At 45.3% G+C, this 20,356-nt stretch overlaps 1 protein-coding gene across 3 annotated transcripts in view; it reads left to right on the top strand.

Moving 5' to 3' along the window:
• The window catches only part of LOC147914526 (uncharacterized), a 28,124-nt gene extending 8,450 nt beyond the window's left edge, over nucleotides 1–19,674 (top strand). Inside the window, exons 3-5 of one of the 3 annotated variants that reach the window (XM_087444018.1) lie at nucleotides 13,936–14,084; nucleotides 17,791–17,871; nucleotides 19,261–19,674. In XM_087444018.1, the coding sequence (XP_087300144.1) occupies nucleotides 13,936–14,084; nucleotides 17,791–17,806 (165 nt within the window). In that variant the 3' untranslated portion in view covers nucleotides 17,807–17,871; nucleotides 19,261–19,674. Of the gene's footprint in view, nucleotides 1–13,935; nucleotides 14,085–17,790; nucleotides 17,876–19,260 lie in introns of all 3 variants that reach the window. The other 2 variants (XM_087444017.1, XR_015555254.1) reach the window with 2 other exon arrangements.
• The last annotated feature ends 682 nt before the right edge of the window (nucleotides 19,675–20,356 follow it).

Genomic DNA, 20,356 nt, shown 5'->3' with positions numbered 1-20,356 from the left:
TCACACCCTATTGCTTCTTATCATGGTCTCTCAGTGAACCTTCTCCATTCTTATTCTGAAGACTCCACCTTGTTGAATTCTGTACAATGAATTACTCCTCAATATGACTTCATTAGCAAGTGCTCTGTGATGGTCAGTTTTATTTGCCAATTTGGGTAGACTATAATGCCTAGTTATTTAATCAAACACTAATCTAGGCGCTTCTGTAAAGGCACTTGGTAGACGTGGTTAACATCTAAAATAGTTGAACTTAAGTAAACGAGATGACCCTCAATAACGTAGGTAGGCCTCATCCAATCAGTTGAAGGCCTGAAGAGCAAAAACTGAGGTTTCTGAAAGAAGAAATTCTGCCACAAGACTGTAACATCAACTTCCACCCGAGTTTCCAGCCTCTGCCTGCCCTACAGATTTAGGACTTTCCAGAACCCCACAATCGCATTAGCCAATCCTTATAATGTCTGTGTGTTTGTGTGTGTGCGTGTGTGTGTGTGTGTGTGTTCCATTTCTCTGAAGAACTCTGACTAACCAACGCATGTAAAGAACACACTAGGTGTTCAGTGACATGCTGAGCAATATACTGTGAGAAATACAAAGGACACATAGGATGTGGTCCATTTCTCCCAAAGAGCTTACAACTCATGGGAGTACCAAGACTAACTGCGCCTGAAACAACAGCAAATTGTTAAAAATAAGAAAAACAGGATTTAGATGTTCTATGTAGATGCCCAGGAGTTCAGCAGAAAGAAAGATCAGTGAGAACTGGAGGGGTCAGGGAACACTCCATGGGAAAAACGAGTGTTGAGATGGCTGGGGAGGACTTGAAGATTTGGACAGGCAGGGGAGAAATCAGAAGGCACTCAGGCAAGAAAAGGCAAGTAGACGAAGGCACAGAGGCAGGAATCAGTGCAGTCTGGTTACAGGACCAGGAGGAGACCATCTGACGGGAGCAGGTGCATTTTGAGAACTCAGAATGCAAGGGTGGAGAGGGAGATGAAGATGGATTTTGGAGAGACCCCAATAAACCCAGGGAAGGTTGTTTAGGCTGATGTGGTAGAAAGAGATCCTAGAATTTAGAGAGGAAGAGAATTTATATGTTGACTTAAATTCAGGTACCTGGCCCAAGCACCCACGGCTAGTTAGTGGCAGAGCCAGAGAACCAGATTTCTTGACACTTCAATCCAGCTTTGTCCCCACTACACCACTCTGCCTCCTTATAGAATAGAGAGATGACATCATGAAAATGGTGTCCTAGAGGGATTGTCCTGGTGGTGGGCTATAGCAGCAGGGAGAAGTGAGAAGGGGAGGATTCCAGGGGTTTGAAATAAGGACATCCGCTAGGGGAGTACAGGTGAAGGGAGGATGAAGGAAGGACATGAGGTCACATAAACCCAACAGCTTCTTCTCAACCTCCACCCTTTTCCATGTCTTAGTAGCATTTACAGTGTCAGCGACTCCTTCCTGAAACTGCCATCCTGGTCATCTCTGACACTTTCCTCTCCTCCTCCTCTCTTTATGCTCCTTCTCTGGATCCTTCCTCCTTCTGTCTTATAAATGGAGGTGTTTCACCACGACCATCTTCGGCCATCTCGTATTCTCTTTTTACAAATACCTTGGCAATTGTGATCAATCTCTTGACCTAACTCTCACCTTGGTAATGGCCTCCAAATTGCTGTTTCTAGATCTGACCGTTCTCATGAGTTTCAGACTCACATGTTTAACCACCTACTGGAAGCTCCACCTGGATGTCCCAATGGCACCTCTAACTCCCTGTGACTGTAGCTAAACTCATCACTTTCCTTCTCATGTCTGATCTTCTGGTCTTCCCTACTTCTGACGTGGGGATCAGACACTGGGGTTCAACATCTCAGCATCGTTTTTGCTACTGTTCTCTCTTCTTTGTTCTCCACGTTCAGTTGGATGCTACGTTCTGTTCATTCTTCCCCACCAGTGTCTCCTCCATCTCCCTGCATTTCCCCATCTCCTACTCCTACTGCCCAAGTTTAGGCTGCTGTGATCTCTAGCCTAGATGATTATGCCCTGCTTTGCATTTCTCACCTCCAACCCATGTTTGAGGCTATGACTAGATGAACATTCCTGAAACACAGCTCTGATGCATGATTTATCTGCTCAGTGTTCCTAAATCTCTTTCCAATGCCTTCAAAGTGAAATAAAAAGTCCCCAACCTTCCTTCCCATTCTTTCTCCTCACCCACTTGAGGCTCTATCCAACTCCACCCTCACTGCCCCGCCCTCACTCATGGCTGTCTTGCTTCTGGTTCTATTCATGCTGTTCCTTCCATCCAAAAGGCCTCCCCCAGGATCAGCATGTCCAAATGCTACCTAATTCTCAAGGCCCAACTCAAATGTCCCTCTTCCCTGAGGTCTTCCCTAAGCTAAGTAGAAGTAATTTTTCCCTCTTCTGCATTCTCATAACTCTAATTTGTAACTCATTATTTTCCACCTTAAATTCTAATTACCAAACATGTTTTACCTCTCAGCCTAGATTACAAACTTCTGGAGGGTAGAATAAGAATCTTTATAACACTGACCCCAAGGCATTTAGCACACAGTTTTGCATATATTAGGCAATAAATAAATATTTCTTTAATTTTGAAGGAAGAAACTGTAGAACTTGGCACAGGTTGGGAAAAAAATGTAAAAAGAGAGGAATAAAAAGAATTTGAAAGGTTTCAGTCCTGCGGAGTGGAAGGAAGATAGTGACATTGGCAGGGACAGTGACTCTGACTGTGGAAGGTGATTTGGGAGTTTTAGGTGACAGTAAGACATCTAAATGGAAATGGCCACCAGATAACTAGAAATATGGGTCTGGAAGTCAGAAGAGATGCCAAGACAGGAGCATAGATGTGAGAGATGAAGCTCTGAGACTACATATAATCCCCAATGAATGGAGTGGAGAAAGAGAAAAGTACATGTTGAGAACCTGAGCCTTAAACAATAGAACAGAAAACAAAGAAACTGCAATCAAAGAGTAAGAGACAAGAACTAACATTGTAAAGAGACTGGCATTTCCAGAAGGCAGGAGATGACAACAATGTTAAATATAGAGACTCGGTAAGTCACTCACTGAATGAATGTTCATTGAAAATCTACCGTGTGGCCGGCACTGCTGGATGTGCTAAGACTCAATGTTAAACATAACAGTCTGTGAAGAATTGCAGTCTGATGGGGAAGAACAGAAAGCACAGATAAATATATATCAGCTGGCAACGAAGTTCTATTAAGAAAAGATAAAGTGGCGTAAAGGGTAGATGAAGACAGGAGTGTTGCCTTAGATAGGATGGCCAGAAAGACCACCACGGAGGTGACATTTGAGCAGGATGCTAAATGAAGTGAAGGAGCAAGCCAGGCAAACATCTGGGAAAGTGTCTGGAAATACCCAGACAGGGGAGAGCATGGTGGCTTCCTTCTGGGTGCCTTACCCTGCTCTGGCAGGTGAGTGGTAAGAGGATGAGATGACGAGGGAGAGGCAGTTTGGAGATTTGAGGAAGGTGAGAAAGCCTGAAACAGCCACTGGCACCTGCTGGGTGAAAGTGCATGGCGGATGAATGGAAACCATGCCTGGAGGAGGCAGAGGTGCTGCAGAAGGCTGACAGCGAGGACCAGAAGTGAGCCCCATCTTTCTCCAGCAGGGACTCTGCTGACAGGGCACAATCATTACCTGGTTCACCATCTACCTCCAGAAAAAGCTGGCTCTTCCTGAATGCCCAATTGGTTAATGCCACCATTTTGCCAACTCCATGATGGAGAACTTCTGAGTAATCTTCGGTTCATTTTTAGTCTTTTATTCATCCAGTTCAGTAGCAAATCCTGCTGCCCCTTTCCTCTCTTGCTATTTAGGCTTTCTACGTATCTTTCTCTTTATACTGTCACAGCCTGAAGACAGACACTGGTCATTTCCCATGGGAAACTTCTTGCTCCTCAGATTTCTTTGCTCTAAATCTACCTACCCTCCCCCCCCGACCCTCCCCACCTCAGTCAGAATTATCTTCCCCTATCAGTATTGTTTTTATTGAACCATCATTTTTACTCTACTTTTATTATCCTTCTTGGGCTGGGATTTTAACAACTTTCCACATCTCTAAAGATAGAGCCCGGGTGTTGATCCTTTGTATTGAAGACCAGGGAGCTCTGCCTATCTTAGCCTCTTGATTGCGTCCCTCCCCCTTGGCCTTCTCAACTTGTCCCTCTCCTTGCCTCAAACCTGTTCCCAAGCTGTGCCACATGCTCAGCCATGCCATCTGGGAAAACTTGCTGAATTGATTGAGCCTCCCCGGCTCTATCTGGTCATGTAATTCCCACCACTCCCTGTATCTTCTTGTCACCGCGTTTATGTGCTCATCCTCACCAGTCGCTCCCCGCTCGGGCATATAAATGTGACGTTAGGGGAACACATGGCTACGTAGGGGGTGAGTCTATAGCTTTGGTTTGTCAACTCTAAGCATGGCTCCTGCTTTAAATAATTGCTTAGGTCCCTGATCTAATAACTTAGGGAGGAGGAAGCACTGATGAAACCAGGAAAGCCTGAGTACCATGACGCGCTTATAGCTTAAAAAACAACAGCAAAAAATGCAGCATTTCTACTTTAAAACTTCGTTAAAAGGCAGCAGCAGGGCAAACCCAGTTATTCCAGCAAATATGCACTGAGTCTGTCAGCCTTCAATGAGTTGAAGTTACAGGAAAATGCATTCCCTTCCAAACCCCCAAATCCCTATTCCCATCACAAAACAGCAAAGTCATAGGCCAGGAACTGTGATTTTAGCCTTTCTCTGAAGAATCTCCTCCTGGCTCCTGACAGAGCTCAGAGGTCACCCTCTGGCTCCAATCTTCAGAGAGAATGAACACCCTCAGCCTGTGAGCTAACTTGGCCTAAACATCACCCTTGAGACTCAGAATCTGCTTCAGAAGAGTGGAGGGGCAGAAGACAAGAGGAGCAGAGACAGGGCAAGAACCCTCTCCAGCTGATCACTGCGCATGGAAGTACCAGGTCAGGGGAAGGAAGTCTTCAAGAGCTGACAGCCTCAAGTAGAAATGGAGAGCCACCCACCCTCTGAGGGTCGCTGTCACTGAGGAAGGGTGAGCAGAAGCCCTGACCTTCCCCGCAGCTCCCAGGTGGCACGGCCTTCTGGCCCTGTCTGAGCTCCCCTCTCCCATCCTCTTGGCCTCAACTCTCTGCAGCGTGCACACACCCCACCGTCGGAGAAGCTGATGCTATCCTGCGTGAACTCTAGGGTTCAAGCCCTAAAGGCAACCGGGAAGGCTTTAAAAAAAAAATAAATCCCAACGATCTGTTTGGAGGAAATTGGCTGGAGATAAAAAAAAAAAAAAAAAAGGAACGTTTTGAATAGCATCCCCAGTACTGATGGTAGAGAGCGACGAAAATGAAACGAAACCTTCAGCCGTCAGTCCTCAGCTTCTCTACCAGAGAAAACAACGAGGAAATGTCTATCTCGCCTTTGTTGGGCATTTGCTAAGAATTCCCATCTCTATTATTTTCATTCTGTGCTCTTAGCCAAATGCAAATCCTGAATCACACGCTAGAGGTCGCTGTTTATCACAATCCGACCTCACCTCCCAATCCGGGCGGGGAAGGCCTGGCCGCCTCGCGTCTGCAGCGGGAGCAACCTGCAGGCTTTGGCGGAAGGAAAATTTGGTTGGTCACACCCAGGCCAGGTACGTCAGAATGCATCAGCCTGCATGTATGTTGCCCTTCATTACACAGACAGAAGTATAAAAGGGGTAAAAGCAAATCATCAAAGGTGCTTTGAATTAATTAGAATTTTTTTTACGAGGTACTGCATAATTTGTGACCTTTAAACACTTCCCCTGTTGCCATGCCTTCCCCTCCCCACCTACCCTATGGTATCACTTCTTTCCAGGTGACCAATCAAGCAATTTAAGGAATGTACAATAAGGCCTTGAATAAAAGCCAAGGCTTCAATACAGACCATACCTGCAGCTAGCCACTACCACCAATGCCACTGGTGGTTGGTTGGTGGGTTGGTATCCTTCCCAGCTGGTTCTGTGCCCAGAATATAAAACAGCTAAGAAATAAAATGACAAAACAACAGAGCTGATAACACTATAAGCTATTACAGCCTCTCAATGCTGAGATTTCTAAAGATGCTACTCCAAGAGCGGTATTCTAATCAAAGGCCATTATTAATGAACCAGAGCTCGGCCTGGCTGACTCCTATTATTCCTTTCCTAATCCCCCTAATTATGTCCATCTGTCCCTTCTTTAGTCCTAACTTTGGAAATTGCAATTAATTCAACACAGACCAAACCGAAAGGTGATATAGAGGCTGGAGTTGACATAAAAGTCAGTGGTATTATCCTTTCAAGGCAAGTCACAAAGACTTTATTTATTGTTTTCTGCATTTCCACTTCTGTCCTTTACTCTGGATCCAAAGTAGAGTCTAGTTGGTGACACGGAGTCGTTACACATGCAGACACTGGTACAAGACAATGTGTAATTCAGCATTAAGATCCTGGCATGGACTCCAGGTCTTAGGGAAATTCCTAAAAGAGCCGAAAGCACCAATGTAGACTGGCAAAGGTTTCTTGGTTAAGCGTAGGGTTTAGACCGGTGTGCACGCCAGCAGCGAGCAGGGGCTGGGAAGCAGATGTGAGCACGGCTTTTGTGAGGAGACGGGCCCACCTGCAGCAGAGATCGTGGTCTTGTCCCAGGCTGAGATGCTGACGCTGAGTTGGAAAGGAAGAGGGCACCACTAACGGTGCTAGAGTAGGAGGGACATGAAGCATGTGCTGTTGGGGACGAGTCTGGCCATACACATTTTTTATTGTGGTAAAATATACATAACACAAAATTTGCTGTTTTCATCATTTTTCAGTGTACAATTCAATGGCATTGGTATATCCACATTGCTGTGCAGCTGTCACCACCATGCGTCTCCAGAACTTTTTCATCGTCTCTAGAACTTTTTCATCGTCTCTAATAGCTCTGTACCCATTAAACAATAACTCCCCATTTCCTCTTCCCCCCATCCCCTGATAACCTCTCATCTACTTTGTGTCTCTATGAATTTATCTATTCTAGGTACTGCATAAAGTGGAATCATGCAATATTGTCCTTTTGTGTCTGGCTTATTTCACATAGCATAATGTTTTCAAGATTCGGCCATGTTGTAGCATGTGTCAGAACTTTATTCCTTTTTAGGGCTGAATAATATTCCATTATCTGTATATATTACATTTTGTTTGTCCATTCATGTGTCAGATAATTGGGTTGTTTCCACCTTTTGACTGTGGTGAATAATGTTGCTATGAACATTGGTGTACATGTCTCTGTTTGAGTCCCTGCTTTCCGTTCTTTCTGGTATATACCTAGGAGTAGAATTACTGGATTGATATGGTAATTCTATGTTTAACTTGATGAAGACTCATCATACTGTTTTCCACAGCAGCTGTACCCTTTTACATTCCCACCGGCAAAGCACAAGATTTCCAATTTCTTCACATCTTGCCAACATTTGTTATTTTCTGGGTGTTTTTTTTTAAATAATAGCTATTCTAATGAGTATAAAGTGGTATCTCATTGTGGTTTAGACTTGCATTTCCCTAATGATTAGTGATGGTGAACATCTTTTCAGGTGCTTATTGGCCATTTGTCTGTCTTCTTTGGAGAAATATGTGTTCAAGTCCTTTGGCCATTTTTGAATGACCATACACTTAAGGAAGTATGTTTCTGTCCTGGCGTGGCCACTTCCCAGCTGTGTGACCCTGAGCTAGTTACATAATTTCTCTGTGCCTCAGTCCCTTCATCTGTAAGATAGAAATAATAGTATCTACCTCATAGGATTGTATGAGGATTAGGTGAGTTCACATTTGTAAATACTTTGAATGGCACCATAGCGGACACTCCATTAGTGTTAGATTTATTACTACACGAGGTGGCATAGAGAGAGGAGCGACAGAGTATAGGGGGAGCAGTCAAGAGCCAGTGTCCTGCCACTCATGTTGGTGGGAATGGCCTCAGAGATCCTTGAGTCCAGCCCCTTTATAACACAGGAAAGGAGAGAGACAAAGAGCCCAGTGGGAAGAGGGACCCTTGAAGCCAGAGTCCGAGTCCAGGACTGTTTCTCTGGCACTTTCTCTCTCAGACTTCCATTTCAGCCTGCAGCATTTGACAGTGTCCTTATGGGATATGACTTGAACATCTTCAAAACTACCTTGACATCCTCTTATCAGCATCACAAGCTTGTATCACTGGGCCTGCAAACATTGTCAGTTCTGAGGATCGAGGGGGAGCTGGTGTGAGCAAGAAGCAGTGTTGCCTCCAAAAGTATCTTTTGGAGAAAAGGAGCCCCAGGCTCTCCTCAGTGTCCAGGGCCCCCCTCAGCGTCTGGGGCTCTCCTCAGTGTCCAGGGCCCCCCTCAGCGTCTGGAGCTCTCCTCAGTGTCCAGGGCCCCCCTCAGCGTCTGGGGCTCTCCTCAGTGTCCAGGGCCCCCCTCAGCGTCTGGGGCTCTCCTCAGTGCCCAGTGCTCCCCTTAGCGTCTGGGAGTCTCTTCAGTGTCCAGGGCTCTCCAGCTGTCAGTCAGCATCACAATTCTTGGTGGCCTGCTCCCACCTTTCTCTCTTACCTTCTCCACCTGTGGGAGAGACCAGTTACAGCAGAAGACCAGGGACCACAGGGCCCTCTCTCCTAGACAGACGACTCCAGGGACCCCCACAAAAGGGACTAACAGTGCAGGCCTCACTCACCTCAGATGATGTTCTTAACGAATGGAACCCTGCTTACCTTTGTGTAACTCCGATTATTCTGTGCCTGCTGGCGGGAATGAAAATGCTAACTGCCTCCCAGCCCCTATGGTGGCAGGTGACACAGAAATCGGTGGATAAATGGCCAGAAAACGAGCTGAAGCTACACAGTCTGCCGAAGGTTTTTACATCATCTCAGAAACAGAACACCTGGTGCCACTGGCGAATCAAAATGACCTCTTCTCCTAAGACCTGACGCTGAAGCTCATTTCCAATTTCCCAGACTGTCCCATCCCCAGCAGCAGAATCCGTTCATTTCAGCTTTCTGCAAACCCAGACGCTCTGCGTCTCTCTCTGAGGTTCGGCTAACGTGACTTCTCCGGTCCACCGCCCCTGAACAACGCAGCCTGCACTCGTCTCTGACGAAGCCTCATGGCCCCTCTACAGTCTGCTTTCTGATGACTCACATCAAATTTCCTGTTTGGTTTCCTTTCTAGATGCATGGCTTCTGATGTTTTTACCCATCTTCTCAGGGGGCATCCGGCCCAAGAATGCTTATCAGTCTTGTCAGTTTAGCAGCTGTACTTGTTCGCCCTCGCCACCCCACGCAGGGGAAGATGGTTCTCACATCTTAAAAATGTGATTATTTCTTCTTCCCGCTACCTTTCCCCTTTTCTTCTAGTTTCAATGATAGTGGGCTTGTAGAGCCCCAATGTCCTAGGTATGTCTTCTGTAATAGCGTGTCGGAGGAGCACAAGAAGTGCTGACGGCTGCATCACCAAGGCCTCCTGCAGGCAGGAGGATGAGGCCAAGGAACCCGCAGCACAAAGGGTGGCCCCTGAGGCCCTGTTCAGCCATTTAGAGGAAGAAGTCAGAGCTCTTGGGCGTGCCCAGCACAACGAGGTTGATTAACGCCACACACAGACGGCAGCTGTGAGCTGTGGTGTAGACCGGTGGTTTTCAAGTATGTTCCCCAGAGGTACCGAGAGAGAGAGAGAGAGAGAGAGAGAGAGAGAGAGAGTGAGAGAGAGAGAGAGAGAATAGTAGAGAACTGGGAAGAACCAGGCTCTGGGGCCTCCTCCCTCGATTCAAGCAGAGCAGCTCTGAGTTTATACATTTTATACAAGCCTTTTTTTGGAAGAAGGGCTTCTGTGGCCCAAACATGCAAACCCACTAGCGTCCTCAAAAAGTCACTGTGCTGGGAGGCAGGTCCTGGGTTCCCATCTAACTCCATGGCCTTTGACAAGATACTGAGCTTCCTGGGGTCTCCCCGCCATGTCTGAAACTGAGAGGTTTGGACTAGGAGATGGCCAAGGCCCTTCCAGTTCAATGATCTCCTCTTAAATGTTATTTGTAACCTTTGAATGACTGTGTCATTTCCAAGTTAGAAAGGCTTGGGACTGAATGCCAGCCGTGCCCCTCACAGCTGTTACCTAAGGTGGGAGCCCTCTCCTGCCTGCCTTTCAGGCCACCTTCACCTGTGATCACTGATAATATTAATGACCTTGCAGGGTTGTTATGATGTTTAAAAATAATATATAGAACTTTTCTCGGCTCAAAGTAGGTATTCAGTAAAGGGAAGATATGACCTACCATGATTTTTATGCATTACCTTTAACTTGGCTATCCTAGGGCTAGGAATTTAACCTATAGGTATCTGAGTAAAAGTTCACCAAGATGTCCATACAAGGATAGTCATAGTGGCAAAATTTGTAATACCAACAAAAAGAGGGGGAGGGGAACAGATAGAACGTGTCCATCAATCAGGAATTGAATAAATAAATTGTGGATTATGCCTCTCTGTGTATTTGTATTTTGTGACCCTGGATATGTTTGTTTGTTGATCTATTTTATCACAAGTGAGAATATAACCTATACTTTTGTTTCTTTATCTCTTCATATGTCTCTACAGTAAAGGTAAGTTCAATAAATGTTATTTTTAAGGCAAACATTATTCTGTATTCTATATATATATTTGTTAAATAAATAAGCCTTGACTCTGATGAGGCTGATGGTGCAGGCGATGATGGGTCACCTTCTGAGGGTGTAGGAATCCCAGGCTCTCTTTCCCGCCAGCCGTCAACAAGGCCGAGGCTCTTCAGATGGATTTTCTCTGGCCAGTCTTTTTTTCTGACCACATCTGCTCCACTTGATGGATTACTTGGTCCTTCCTGGGATCTCCTCCAAGTGAAATAACTCTCTGACCCTTGTTTTGATTTTTCTCTGTTTTACAGCAGAGAAACTAGGAGAAAGGAGAGTTTACGATTCTCACCAGGTCTCAAAACGTTTAACAGAATGCTCAGCTGAACATCTCCGGGGTTCTCCGAGGACATGAACCCAACTTTGCGGTTTTCAGTGTAGGTTTCTCAGTTGTCGGGGTTGAGAGTGAAGAGGCTCTACTCCCCAAGCAGATAATCTGTTACACTTACAGAAAAAGAGGCTGCCGTCCTTCTATAGACAGCTCAGATCTTTGCGGTTTCTCTTTCTCATTCTTAAGATTTCTTTTTGTAACTACCTTTAAAATAAAATATTTATTTTTCAGGTGTGCAGGTCAGGGCTAACCAAATATTTTCATCATTCAGATTACACACTCTGGCCAATACTAGTCCAAAGATGCAGGATTTCTGGCCTAGAAAATAAATTTGTAAGTAGGATTGTTTGGTCCCCTTCTCATCTGTGAACATCCCACATACACGTTGAATGTCACGCTACTTCCTCTGGCTTCAGGGCCCCGTTGTGACATCCTGCCATACCTGATTTCTTCTGAAATGTGCCACGCTGTACACAAACTTTCCCTCTCCTTCCCCCAATACCCCTATACCCCTCAAACTCCCCTACTCTCATACAAACTCGAATTTTCTCCCTCCTCATGTAAATATCAGGAGGAAAGTAAAGCTGAATCACTAATTTAGTTTATAGTATGCATGACTGATGGCCTGATAATTTTCTCAGGGAGGGTGAAGATTTTATCAGAAGTACTTAATGCAAATCTTTTTTTTTTTTTTGTGAGGAAGATCAGCCCTGAGCTAACACCTGATGCCAATCCTCCTCTTTTTTTTTTGCTGAGGAAGACTGGCCCTGAGCTAACATCCATGCCCATCTTCCTCTACTTTATATGGGACGCCGCCACAGCATGGCTCGACAAACAGTGCGTCGGTGCACGCCCGGGATCCGAACCGGCGAACCCCAGGCCGCTGCAGCAGAGCGTGCGCGCACTTAACCGCTTGCACCACCGGGCCAGCCCCTTAATGCAAATCTTGATCCTGGTGGATTATAAATCCTCCACATTTTCTTTCCTCCATCCCTAACCCAGCCCAGAATTCAATGTTGGTCCACAATCCTATTGTGGGAGGGGTCTTCAGGGCTGATTGGATCTCAGTTCATCAAGAAAAAAGCAGCTTCTTTCCTGGTAGACTGTTCTCCTGTAATTCCAACTCCTTCCTACTTTGGGTATCACACATTCTTCACGTCCTTTCCTCCTTTCCTTACTCTATAGCCCAGAGCCCATAGACCCTGACTCTCTCTCTCTTCATTTTCTGGGCAGCTGATAGGCATTCGTCTGCTTGGTGTTAACCCCCTTCCCATATTTTCTCTTTCTAGTGGCTGCTCAGGTGTCTGGAGACAGATCACAGAGGGACTCTATTCTTATGACCACGGGTCTCCCAGATGCCAATCTTTCGTGCATAACCATGCATCCTCAGGCTAGGGGAGGATCATGTAGAGAAAAGTACCTAGGATATGGGCTAAGAGCTCCATTCATGAAATCATGATTGCTGCCTGGTCAAGGGCCCCTGAGATGTCCTGAGTGTGCTCTTATGCAGTATTAACTTTCCTTCTACCTTCTGCCACTCTACCCTCAAGATTCCCTCTGCCTCCTGACTGTCCTGCAACAACTCTAGTTACTTTGTTGTATTTCTCTGAACCACAGTCTAGAGGTGGGTCTTTCTCTCACCATTGTTAAAAAGACCTTTATTCAGCCAAAGTATGAGACAGCTGCCAGCACTGGCGGTCTAGTGGTTAAGATTTGGCACTCTCACTGCCACGGCCCGGGTTTGTTTCCCAGTCCGGGTTAATTTCTCCCTCAGAGAACCACACCACCCATCTATTGGTTGTCATACTGTGGTGGCTGCACGCTGCTGTGATGCTGAAAGCTATGCCACCAGGATTTCAAATACCAACAGGGTCACCCATGGTGGACAGGTTTCATGGAGCTTCCAGACTAAGACAGACTAGGAAGAAGGACCTGGCCACTCATTTCTGAAAACACTGGCCATGAAAACGTTATGAATAGCAGCGGAGCATTGTCTGATATAGTGCAGAAAGGTGAGAGGATGGCACAAAAAGACCAGGTGAGGTTCCGCTCTGCTGTCCACAGGGTCGCTAGCAGTCGGAATCAACTCCACAGCACTAACAACAACAATAAGCACTTGGACCTATTGAGTGGCTTGGAGCTGCCAATGGAACCACTTTTTCATTTGAGTACAATTTTAATTTTATTACAGTTTCCCTTCCCTTTGGAAGTTGGCACAAATCCTCTGGACCAAGAGATATTGTGGAATGCTGACAGTGCAAAATATCACCAAAACAACTAGATAAGTCAAAGCTGACAGCTGACTTTATTGCTTACAGCTATAAAAGAGAGCACTTCTTCTCAGAGCCTTAGTAGCATCTCAGAGCAGGAAGGGCTAAGGAGACATATTTACTGAGATTTTGAAGTCTGGCTTAAGACAGGTTTTATATGGGGGCGTGGTCAGGACTGAGGAAGGATCATGATATTATAGTTTAGGATTGGTGGACAAAGCAAGGCGAGGATTTTGAGGCAAGAGTTTCAAAGTGTCTTAGTGTATAAACTGTTGTCTGATGCTTTTTTAGTTAAAGAGTTGATAGGTCTTTCAGGAAGTTCCTGCAATGATCAATAAAGTTATCTGCAACTTTTATCTCTTTGGGCAAGAGTTTCCCAGAATAATATACTTATGGATGAAGACAACAGATTAGTAAAGTCAGGTATAAACAGTAAGCTGTGTAGGAGGTTTGATTCTCAGTAGTAATAAAACCCAATAATTCCAATAATGCTATCCATAATTATCTCCCTCTACTCCGATCTCATACAGCCAGCCCCACCCTTCCTGTGCAGAATCTGCACACCTAGAACGTTCAGCCCTTCTCCTTCTCTCATGTTGGTTTCTTCCTCATCCAGTTCATTGTCTGCAAGGTAAAGGACTCCTATTTTCATGCCCAGCTCAGCCGCGCACTGTGTCTCCTTGAAGCTCATCCAGATCTCATGCAAACAGAATTCCTTGCAGCCTTCTGGACAGGCCCTGACAGGCTTGAACTCACACACAATAGGTATGTAGCATTGGCCGTTGCTCTCCGCCTTCCACGGACAGTTGAAGATTTTGTATAAGAGGCAGAATGTGAAATTTGGGCATGTTCTAAAGGGGCACCAAGTTTCAAAGTACCACAAAAAATAAGTCTCATTAATTACTTTTATTACTAAAGGAAGTAGGCAGCGATGGCTAGATGTCCACCAACATTTTTACTCCCCCTTTCATAGTACAGTTATTGCTGAAAATTGGCTGCCCAACCAGGTAATTAACTAACTCCCAGCCTCGCTTGCCTCTGAGTGTGGCCATGTAGCTGGTTCTCACTAAGGGGATAGAAGCAGAAATGACATCTGACCTTCCAGGTCAGGGCTTTTAAGAAGTGGGTGTACTTTCTTCATATTCTCCTTACCCTTCTGCCAGCTTGATGCAGATGATGGTAAGGCCCAGAGAATATCAGGCAAGATAGAAGCTTGGGTCTCAGGATCATCAGGTGGAGGAAAGCCACCAGCTATGCAGAATATGAGACTCCTATTATGTTAGCCATGAAAAAATATTTGATCAATCTATTACAGAAGCTAATACTGTAGTAAATACTAGCTAATTCTGTAGCTAATACTAGGAAGTAAAATGATAATAATACTCCCATATGGAATCAGAAGAAAATGATCTCCATCATTGTTTTGAACTGAAAAACCACACACGGTAAAGAACGCAGAGTTCAAGCTTTAGGTGACCTTCATGGAAAACCAGAACAAATTAACTTGGCTTTTGGCATATTAATAAAGTGGCAGGTATTTATGTCGTGTCATTAGCTAGAACATGTCATTAGCTGATCATCCTTTGAGAACCAGTTTGCTTCTTGGGAAAAGTTTTGGCAGCTGTGAATAGGCTGATAGTTCCCATTGTTTCCTTGCTCATAGTGATAAACTGAGATTATTCTAATTTATGTACTTCAGATGGAAATAAAGATAGGAACAAAGTCACTTTTGAGCCAGAATCTTCTCAGTACCTAGGTCCTTCTTCCTGGAGCTGAGTTTGCTGCAGAATCAGAATAACCTCTCTCAGCTCCCTACTAAATACCCTCGTAGCCTGGAAGAATTAATGCCCTTGTGACAAAGGAGCCCTCACTTTTGAGGACTGTCTGGCAATTTTGCCTTCCTAAGTGTAGGTGTTCAGGCTGAGTCAAAGGATAAAAAATAGAACATGCCCACAAGGATAGGTGAGAGCCCTCTTTTCCCTGTGGTCCTATCGTGTTATAGAGAAGGACATCATGTTGATCGAGGTACAAAATCCATGTCGCCTGGGCTAACCACTGTAAGAAGGCTTAGCCCTGTTGGTTTGGGGGAGCCCCAGCCCAAGAACATTGCTGCTGTGTGTGCCCCAGAGGTGAGCAGCGTGCATTCTAACTCTAACTCTATCCCTGCAGCTATATGATCCCAGTAAGGCGTTGGACCACTTTCTCCACCTGCCCTGCCATTTTCTATAAAATAAGATTGATAAAATCAGCCAGTTCCATGCGGGAGAGGCAGTTACGAGATATTAAATGATTACTGACTATAAATATGAGGGAAATACAGAGCACTATATATAAACACTACATACATCCTAATTAGCCTCAATATTAGGACAATTCTTCATATCGCAAGGCAAAAAGAGTCCAGTTGATTAAAAAAACATCTTTTTTTTTTTTTTAATTTTCCTTTTTGAGTAAAACATTTTCAGTGGGAAAAAAAAAAATGCAGCATTTGACTCATCTATCCTGAGTACAAAAGGATTCCACAGGCAAATAATGTGATTAGAAGAAGCTGTCCAGCTCATACGTGTTCATTCATTAGTAAGAGCGTGAGAGCTCCCTAGCAAACTGGTTCTGTGACATTTTTATTTGAGGAAGTCACGTGGGCACCTCCAGCACGTTTACATGTGTGAGTCCTGGCTTTGGTGGAGTTATTTGCGGGCAAGACCCACATGAAAGCAAAGGAAGGGTTGGTTTTTCGAGGTTTAGATGGGAGTGAGGAGAGAAGTTGGCTTCGGGGACTGGAGGGCTTAGAGACCTGACAGACTCAGCACTAGATGCTATTTTTAGATAGTAGTTCTTCAACCTCATTGACATCATAAATGCCAAGAAAAATAAGACCCTAAAGGAAGGCCCCTGATTTAACCATCAAATGCGGCAGAGAATAATAATTAAAAGCTCTTCCTCTTACTGGCCACCTTTACTCAACTGGTTATACCTCTTAACTTCTGGGTAGTGGTTCCCATTTCAGTACCTGAGGAGCATAGGGATCATCTTTGGATTTTATTATTTCTCATAACATGAGATTTAAAAATAAATAGGTATATCTAAATTTGTTCTTGGTTCAAGTGTACTTTTTGTTTTCAAGTTTCCAAATAAAAATACAATCGAAATTTAGACCACCTGAGGACTTATGAAATCAGAGGGAAGTGTCACCTCAAATAGACTTTGTGTTATTGTTCCCTCACCTCCTGAGCTGTGGTATTCTCCCCTCACCTCCTGAGCTGTGACATTCTCCCCTCACCTCCTGAGCTGTGGTATTCTCCCCTCACCTCCTGAGCTGTGACATTCTCCCCTCACCTCCTGAGCTGTGGTATTCTCCCCTCACCTCCTGAGCTGTGACATTCTCCCCTCACCTCCTGAGCTGTGGTATTCTCCCCTCGCCTCCTGAGCTGTGGTATTCTCCCCTCGCCTCCTGAGCTGTGGTATTGTCCCCTCACCTCCTGAGCTGTGGTATTGTCCCCTCACCTCCTGAGCTGTGGCATTCTCCTCTCACCTCCTGAGCTGAGGTGGAGAACAGCCCAGGAGCTCCTGCTGCACACCTTGCCTGCTCTCCAAAGTAGCAGCTACATAATGAGAAAAAGTGGCTGTTCCTGTGGTTTGTTTCAGTTTGAGGAGTAGAGACCCACTGAAGCTGGGTCAAACGAAGGAGATTTATTGTGGGAATACATGGGAAATGAAAAAGAAATGGAGTTCCAAGGACGTCCAAGAACAGGAGGTATAATATAGCTAGGTCAGGAAAGCGCTGAGGGGTGGTCCAAGCTTCAAGGACACTCAGTGGACCCCAGAGGTAGAAATTAATGGATCTTCACTTCAAAAGCTCTGGGATCTGCTAAAACTCATGTCAGATCATGTCCCTCTTCTGTGCAAAATGCTCCTGTGGCTCCCCATCTCACTCAGAGTAAAAGGCAAAATTCTTACCATGACCCACAGACCCTATATGATTTTCACGCCCTCCCTCACCTAGTACCTCCCCCTCAGTCACTCTGCTTCGGCCATGCTGCCCACCTTGTGGTCCTTTAACACTCCAGGAACACTCCTGCCTCAGAGATTTTGCACTTGCTGTTCCCTCTGCTTGGAACGTGCATCCCCAGATATCTGCTTGTCACTTCTTCTAGGTCTTTGCTCAAATGTCATCTTCTCAGTGAGGCCTTCCCCCTGTCTAAAACTGTTAAGCCCACCCCACCCCAACACTTCCTATCCAACTTACCTACATTCTTTTAAATTTTTTGTTATGAAAAATTTTAAATATACTCAAAAATAGTATAATGAACCCTCTTCCATCCCTCATTGATCAGATGTCTAAATTTTACCAATCTTGTTTCATCTATTCCCCCTCCATTTTTTTCCTACATTATTTCTAAACCTCCCCAATGCTTATCACTCTGAGATATATTTCTTATTTTTCTTCGTTGTTTTGTGTCTCTCCCACTAGATTGCCAGCTCCATGAGAACCGGGATTTGTCTGCTTTGTTCCCTGCTGGATCACCAGGACCTACAGTGGGCCTGATACGTAGTAGGTACTCACTAATAATGGCTGAATGAAGCAAGGAAGCAGTTCCACCACAACATTGCCTTTTTCTTCCCTATAACCTCCCCCGCCATCTGACCTGCACAGCCATGAATGCCCCAAGCACCCTCCTCTGACTCCAGCCAATGGTTGCCAGCCACAGCACCTACTTGTCCGACTCTCAATAGTTCCTGGGTCACAATCCCAAGAGGCAAAACCAGATTGGCCCAGCTCTCTGTTTGTGGGCCGTGTCACAGGATTCTGGCAAGTCTGTGAATTAACCTCCCTGGGGTCCGCTGGCCCCCAGTGGTCATGTGGTACAAATGTGGGCACCCATTAGGGGCAGTAGGCGGGGCGTTTCCCTTAGGAAGGGGTGTGGAGATTGACATCCCTCTTTCACCATGCAAACTATTTGTTAGCAAATTTGATGAGATTAGGCTATGTTTCTTTTTAAGGGGGTGGGTAACTCTCCCGGGCAGCCTCTGATTGTTCCAGCTGTCCTTGGCGTTATTGTGCATTCCATAGAGAAGATATTTCTTGCCAGGCTCCACCTGTGAGCAAAGAAAGAACGCACAGGCAACAGCTTGCCTCAGTTCAATATCTTTCTTCCACCACTTTCAAGGTTGTCAATCAGCAAAGCCCTTCGGGCATCGGACACTCTCCAATTACGCCTTCAATAAAAGCCAGGGGGTGTTGCCAGCTGTGATGACAAGTTGGGAACCTGAAGGACTGGTAACATGCTAGCACCCTGGCAACCACAACTAGCATTGCTTCGCAAATGTTCCGTTCCAACAATGTTTCCAGTCTACCTGCCAAAGGGGTGTGGCTTCCTCTTTGGCCACCTCCTGTGTAAACCATGTGCAGGGGGCAAGGGCAGATCCAGAAGAAAACACGACCACATCAAAGCATATCCCAGGGCTGGCGCATTCTTTTTAGTAAAGACTGTTTATTTTCAAAGGCGCTGGGTGCCCCTGATAGCTCTGCTCCACCTGGCTGCCACTTATGATGCTTTTTAATGCCACCTTGTTTTCCAAGTCATTTTATAAGGTTATGGAGACTCAGGAGCTGTGAGTCCCAATTCAGATTCAAAATTTTAAATTGAAATACTTCCTCCAGCGGCTGTTGGGTATTTTAGCAATGAGTATTGACTGAGACCTCACATGGGCTCATCCTTTTCTAGATTCTTTCAAGAGTAGGACTGATATTCATCTAGTGCTGTCTGGTACAGCCATCCTGCAGTTCAAGTACTGAAATACTTTCATGTCACTTGGTAAATAGCCAATGCCCCAAGCAGCCCCACTCTGAAGTCTCCCACCCTCTTGTTACCCCTGCCCCTGCCCCCATAAGACAATAACCACAACCCTGCTCAGAACAAGCCTAATGTGTTGTCTTTAGCTTGCAGGAAACCACAAAGAAAGGAAGGAGAAGATGGCTGAACAAAACCAGTCAAAACTGGTTTAAGGCAACATGGCGGTCTGACTTGACCTAATATAGAGCCAACAGCTCAAAATATGTTCACTGTAATACATTACCATGCTACATAACACACCCACTGGTGCCTTGACAGTTTACAACTGCCATGGCAAAGGCAGGATATAACCAAATAAGGAGAGAAAAGAGGTGGCACCCTATTTCCCTGAAAAGCCTGTCCACTTCCCCGAACAATTGTGACTATTCCTCCCCTTCATTACCCTGACCCCTCATAACAGCTGCTTAATCACCCCAGGAGCTGAGAAGTTGATAAGCGAACTTTGTTCCCACTCCTCCATTCTTTGGCCGTTGAGTAAAGCTTGTGCTGTTGAACACTCAGCTTTGGTCTCATTTCAAAGTTGCAACACTGAGCAGAGGAAGAACCACAGGAGGAAGAACAAGAGACCCTTCCTCAAGCCTCTCCCCAGTTGGAGAGACTTGTGCTACATGAGTTGTTAAATATTTTGAATATGACTCCCACTTCTAAGTTAAAAACAACAACCACCACCCCTAATTTTAGACACTTTCATCCTTGCTAATTTATAGAGACAGATGCAGTGGGATTGGGATTGGACCAAGGTCCTAATCCCATACAGAGGCAGGACAGCCCGAAACAGAATTAGTCATTCAAGCTGTGATGCTATAAGCATTTTCCTCCATTTTGGACATCTCTTCACCAGAATGATACCCACGAGGATACGAATTTTCATCTGGTTTGTGCACTGCTGTGTTCCAGAACCCAGAACAGTGCTTGGCACACAGGAAGTGCTCAATAAATCAATACAGCTCTTGAAGGAAGCCATGAATTCCCTGATCTGATAGCCCGGTTGTTGCCTACCTTGACAAGAATTTAAAGCTTTTCAAGACTTCTCAGTTTTGACATTTTTTCTTAATTTTTCAGTCTCTTCACACATCAAGGCACAGAGGCAAGCATCTCCATCACGCAGGCTGCTGCTGATGTCTCCACATACACAGCAATGTGATGTTTGTAGGAGCACTCCTCTGTGATCTGTAAGGCATT

This window comes from Ceratotherium simum, chromosome 19 (assembly GCF_057802395.1).
Source record: "Ceratotherium simum simum isolate JZ-2026a chromosome 19, ASM5780239v1, whole genome shotgun sequence".
NCBI lineage: Eukaryota > Metazoa > Chordata > Mammalia > Perissodactyla > Rhinocerotidae > Ceratotherium > Ceratotherium simum.
The sequence above is the reverse complement of the archived record's forward strand: the minus strand, read 5'-3'. Positions and strand labels throughout refer to the sequence as shown.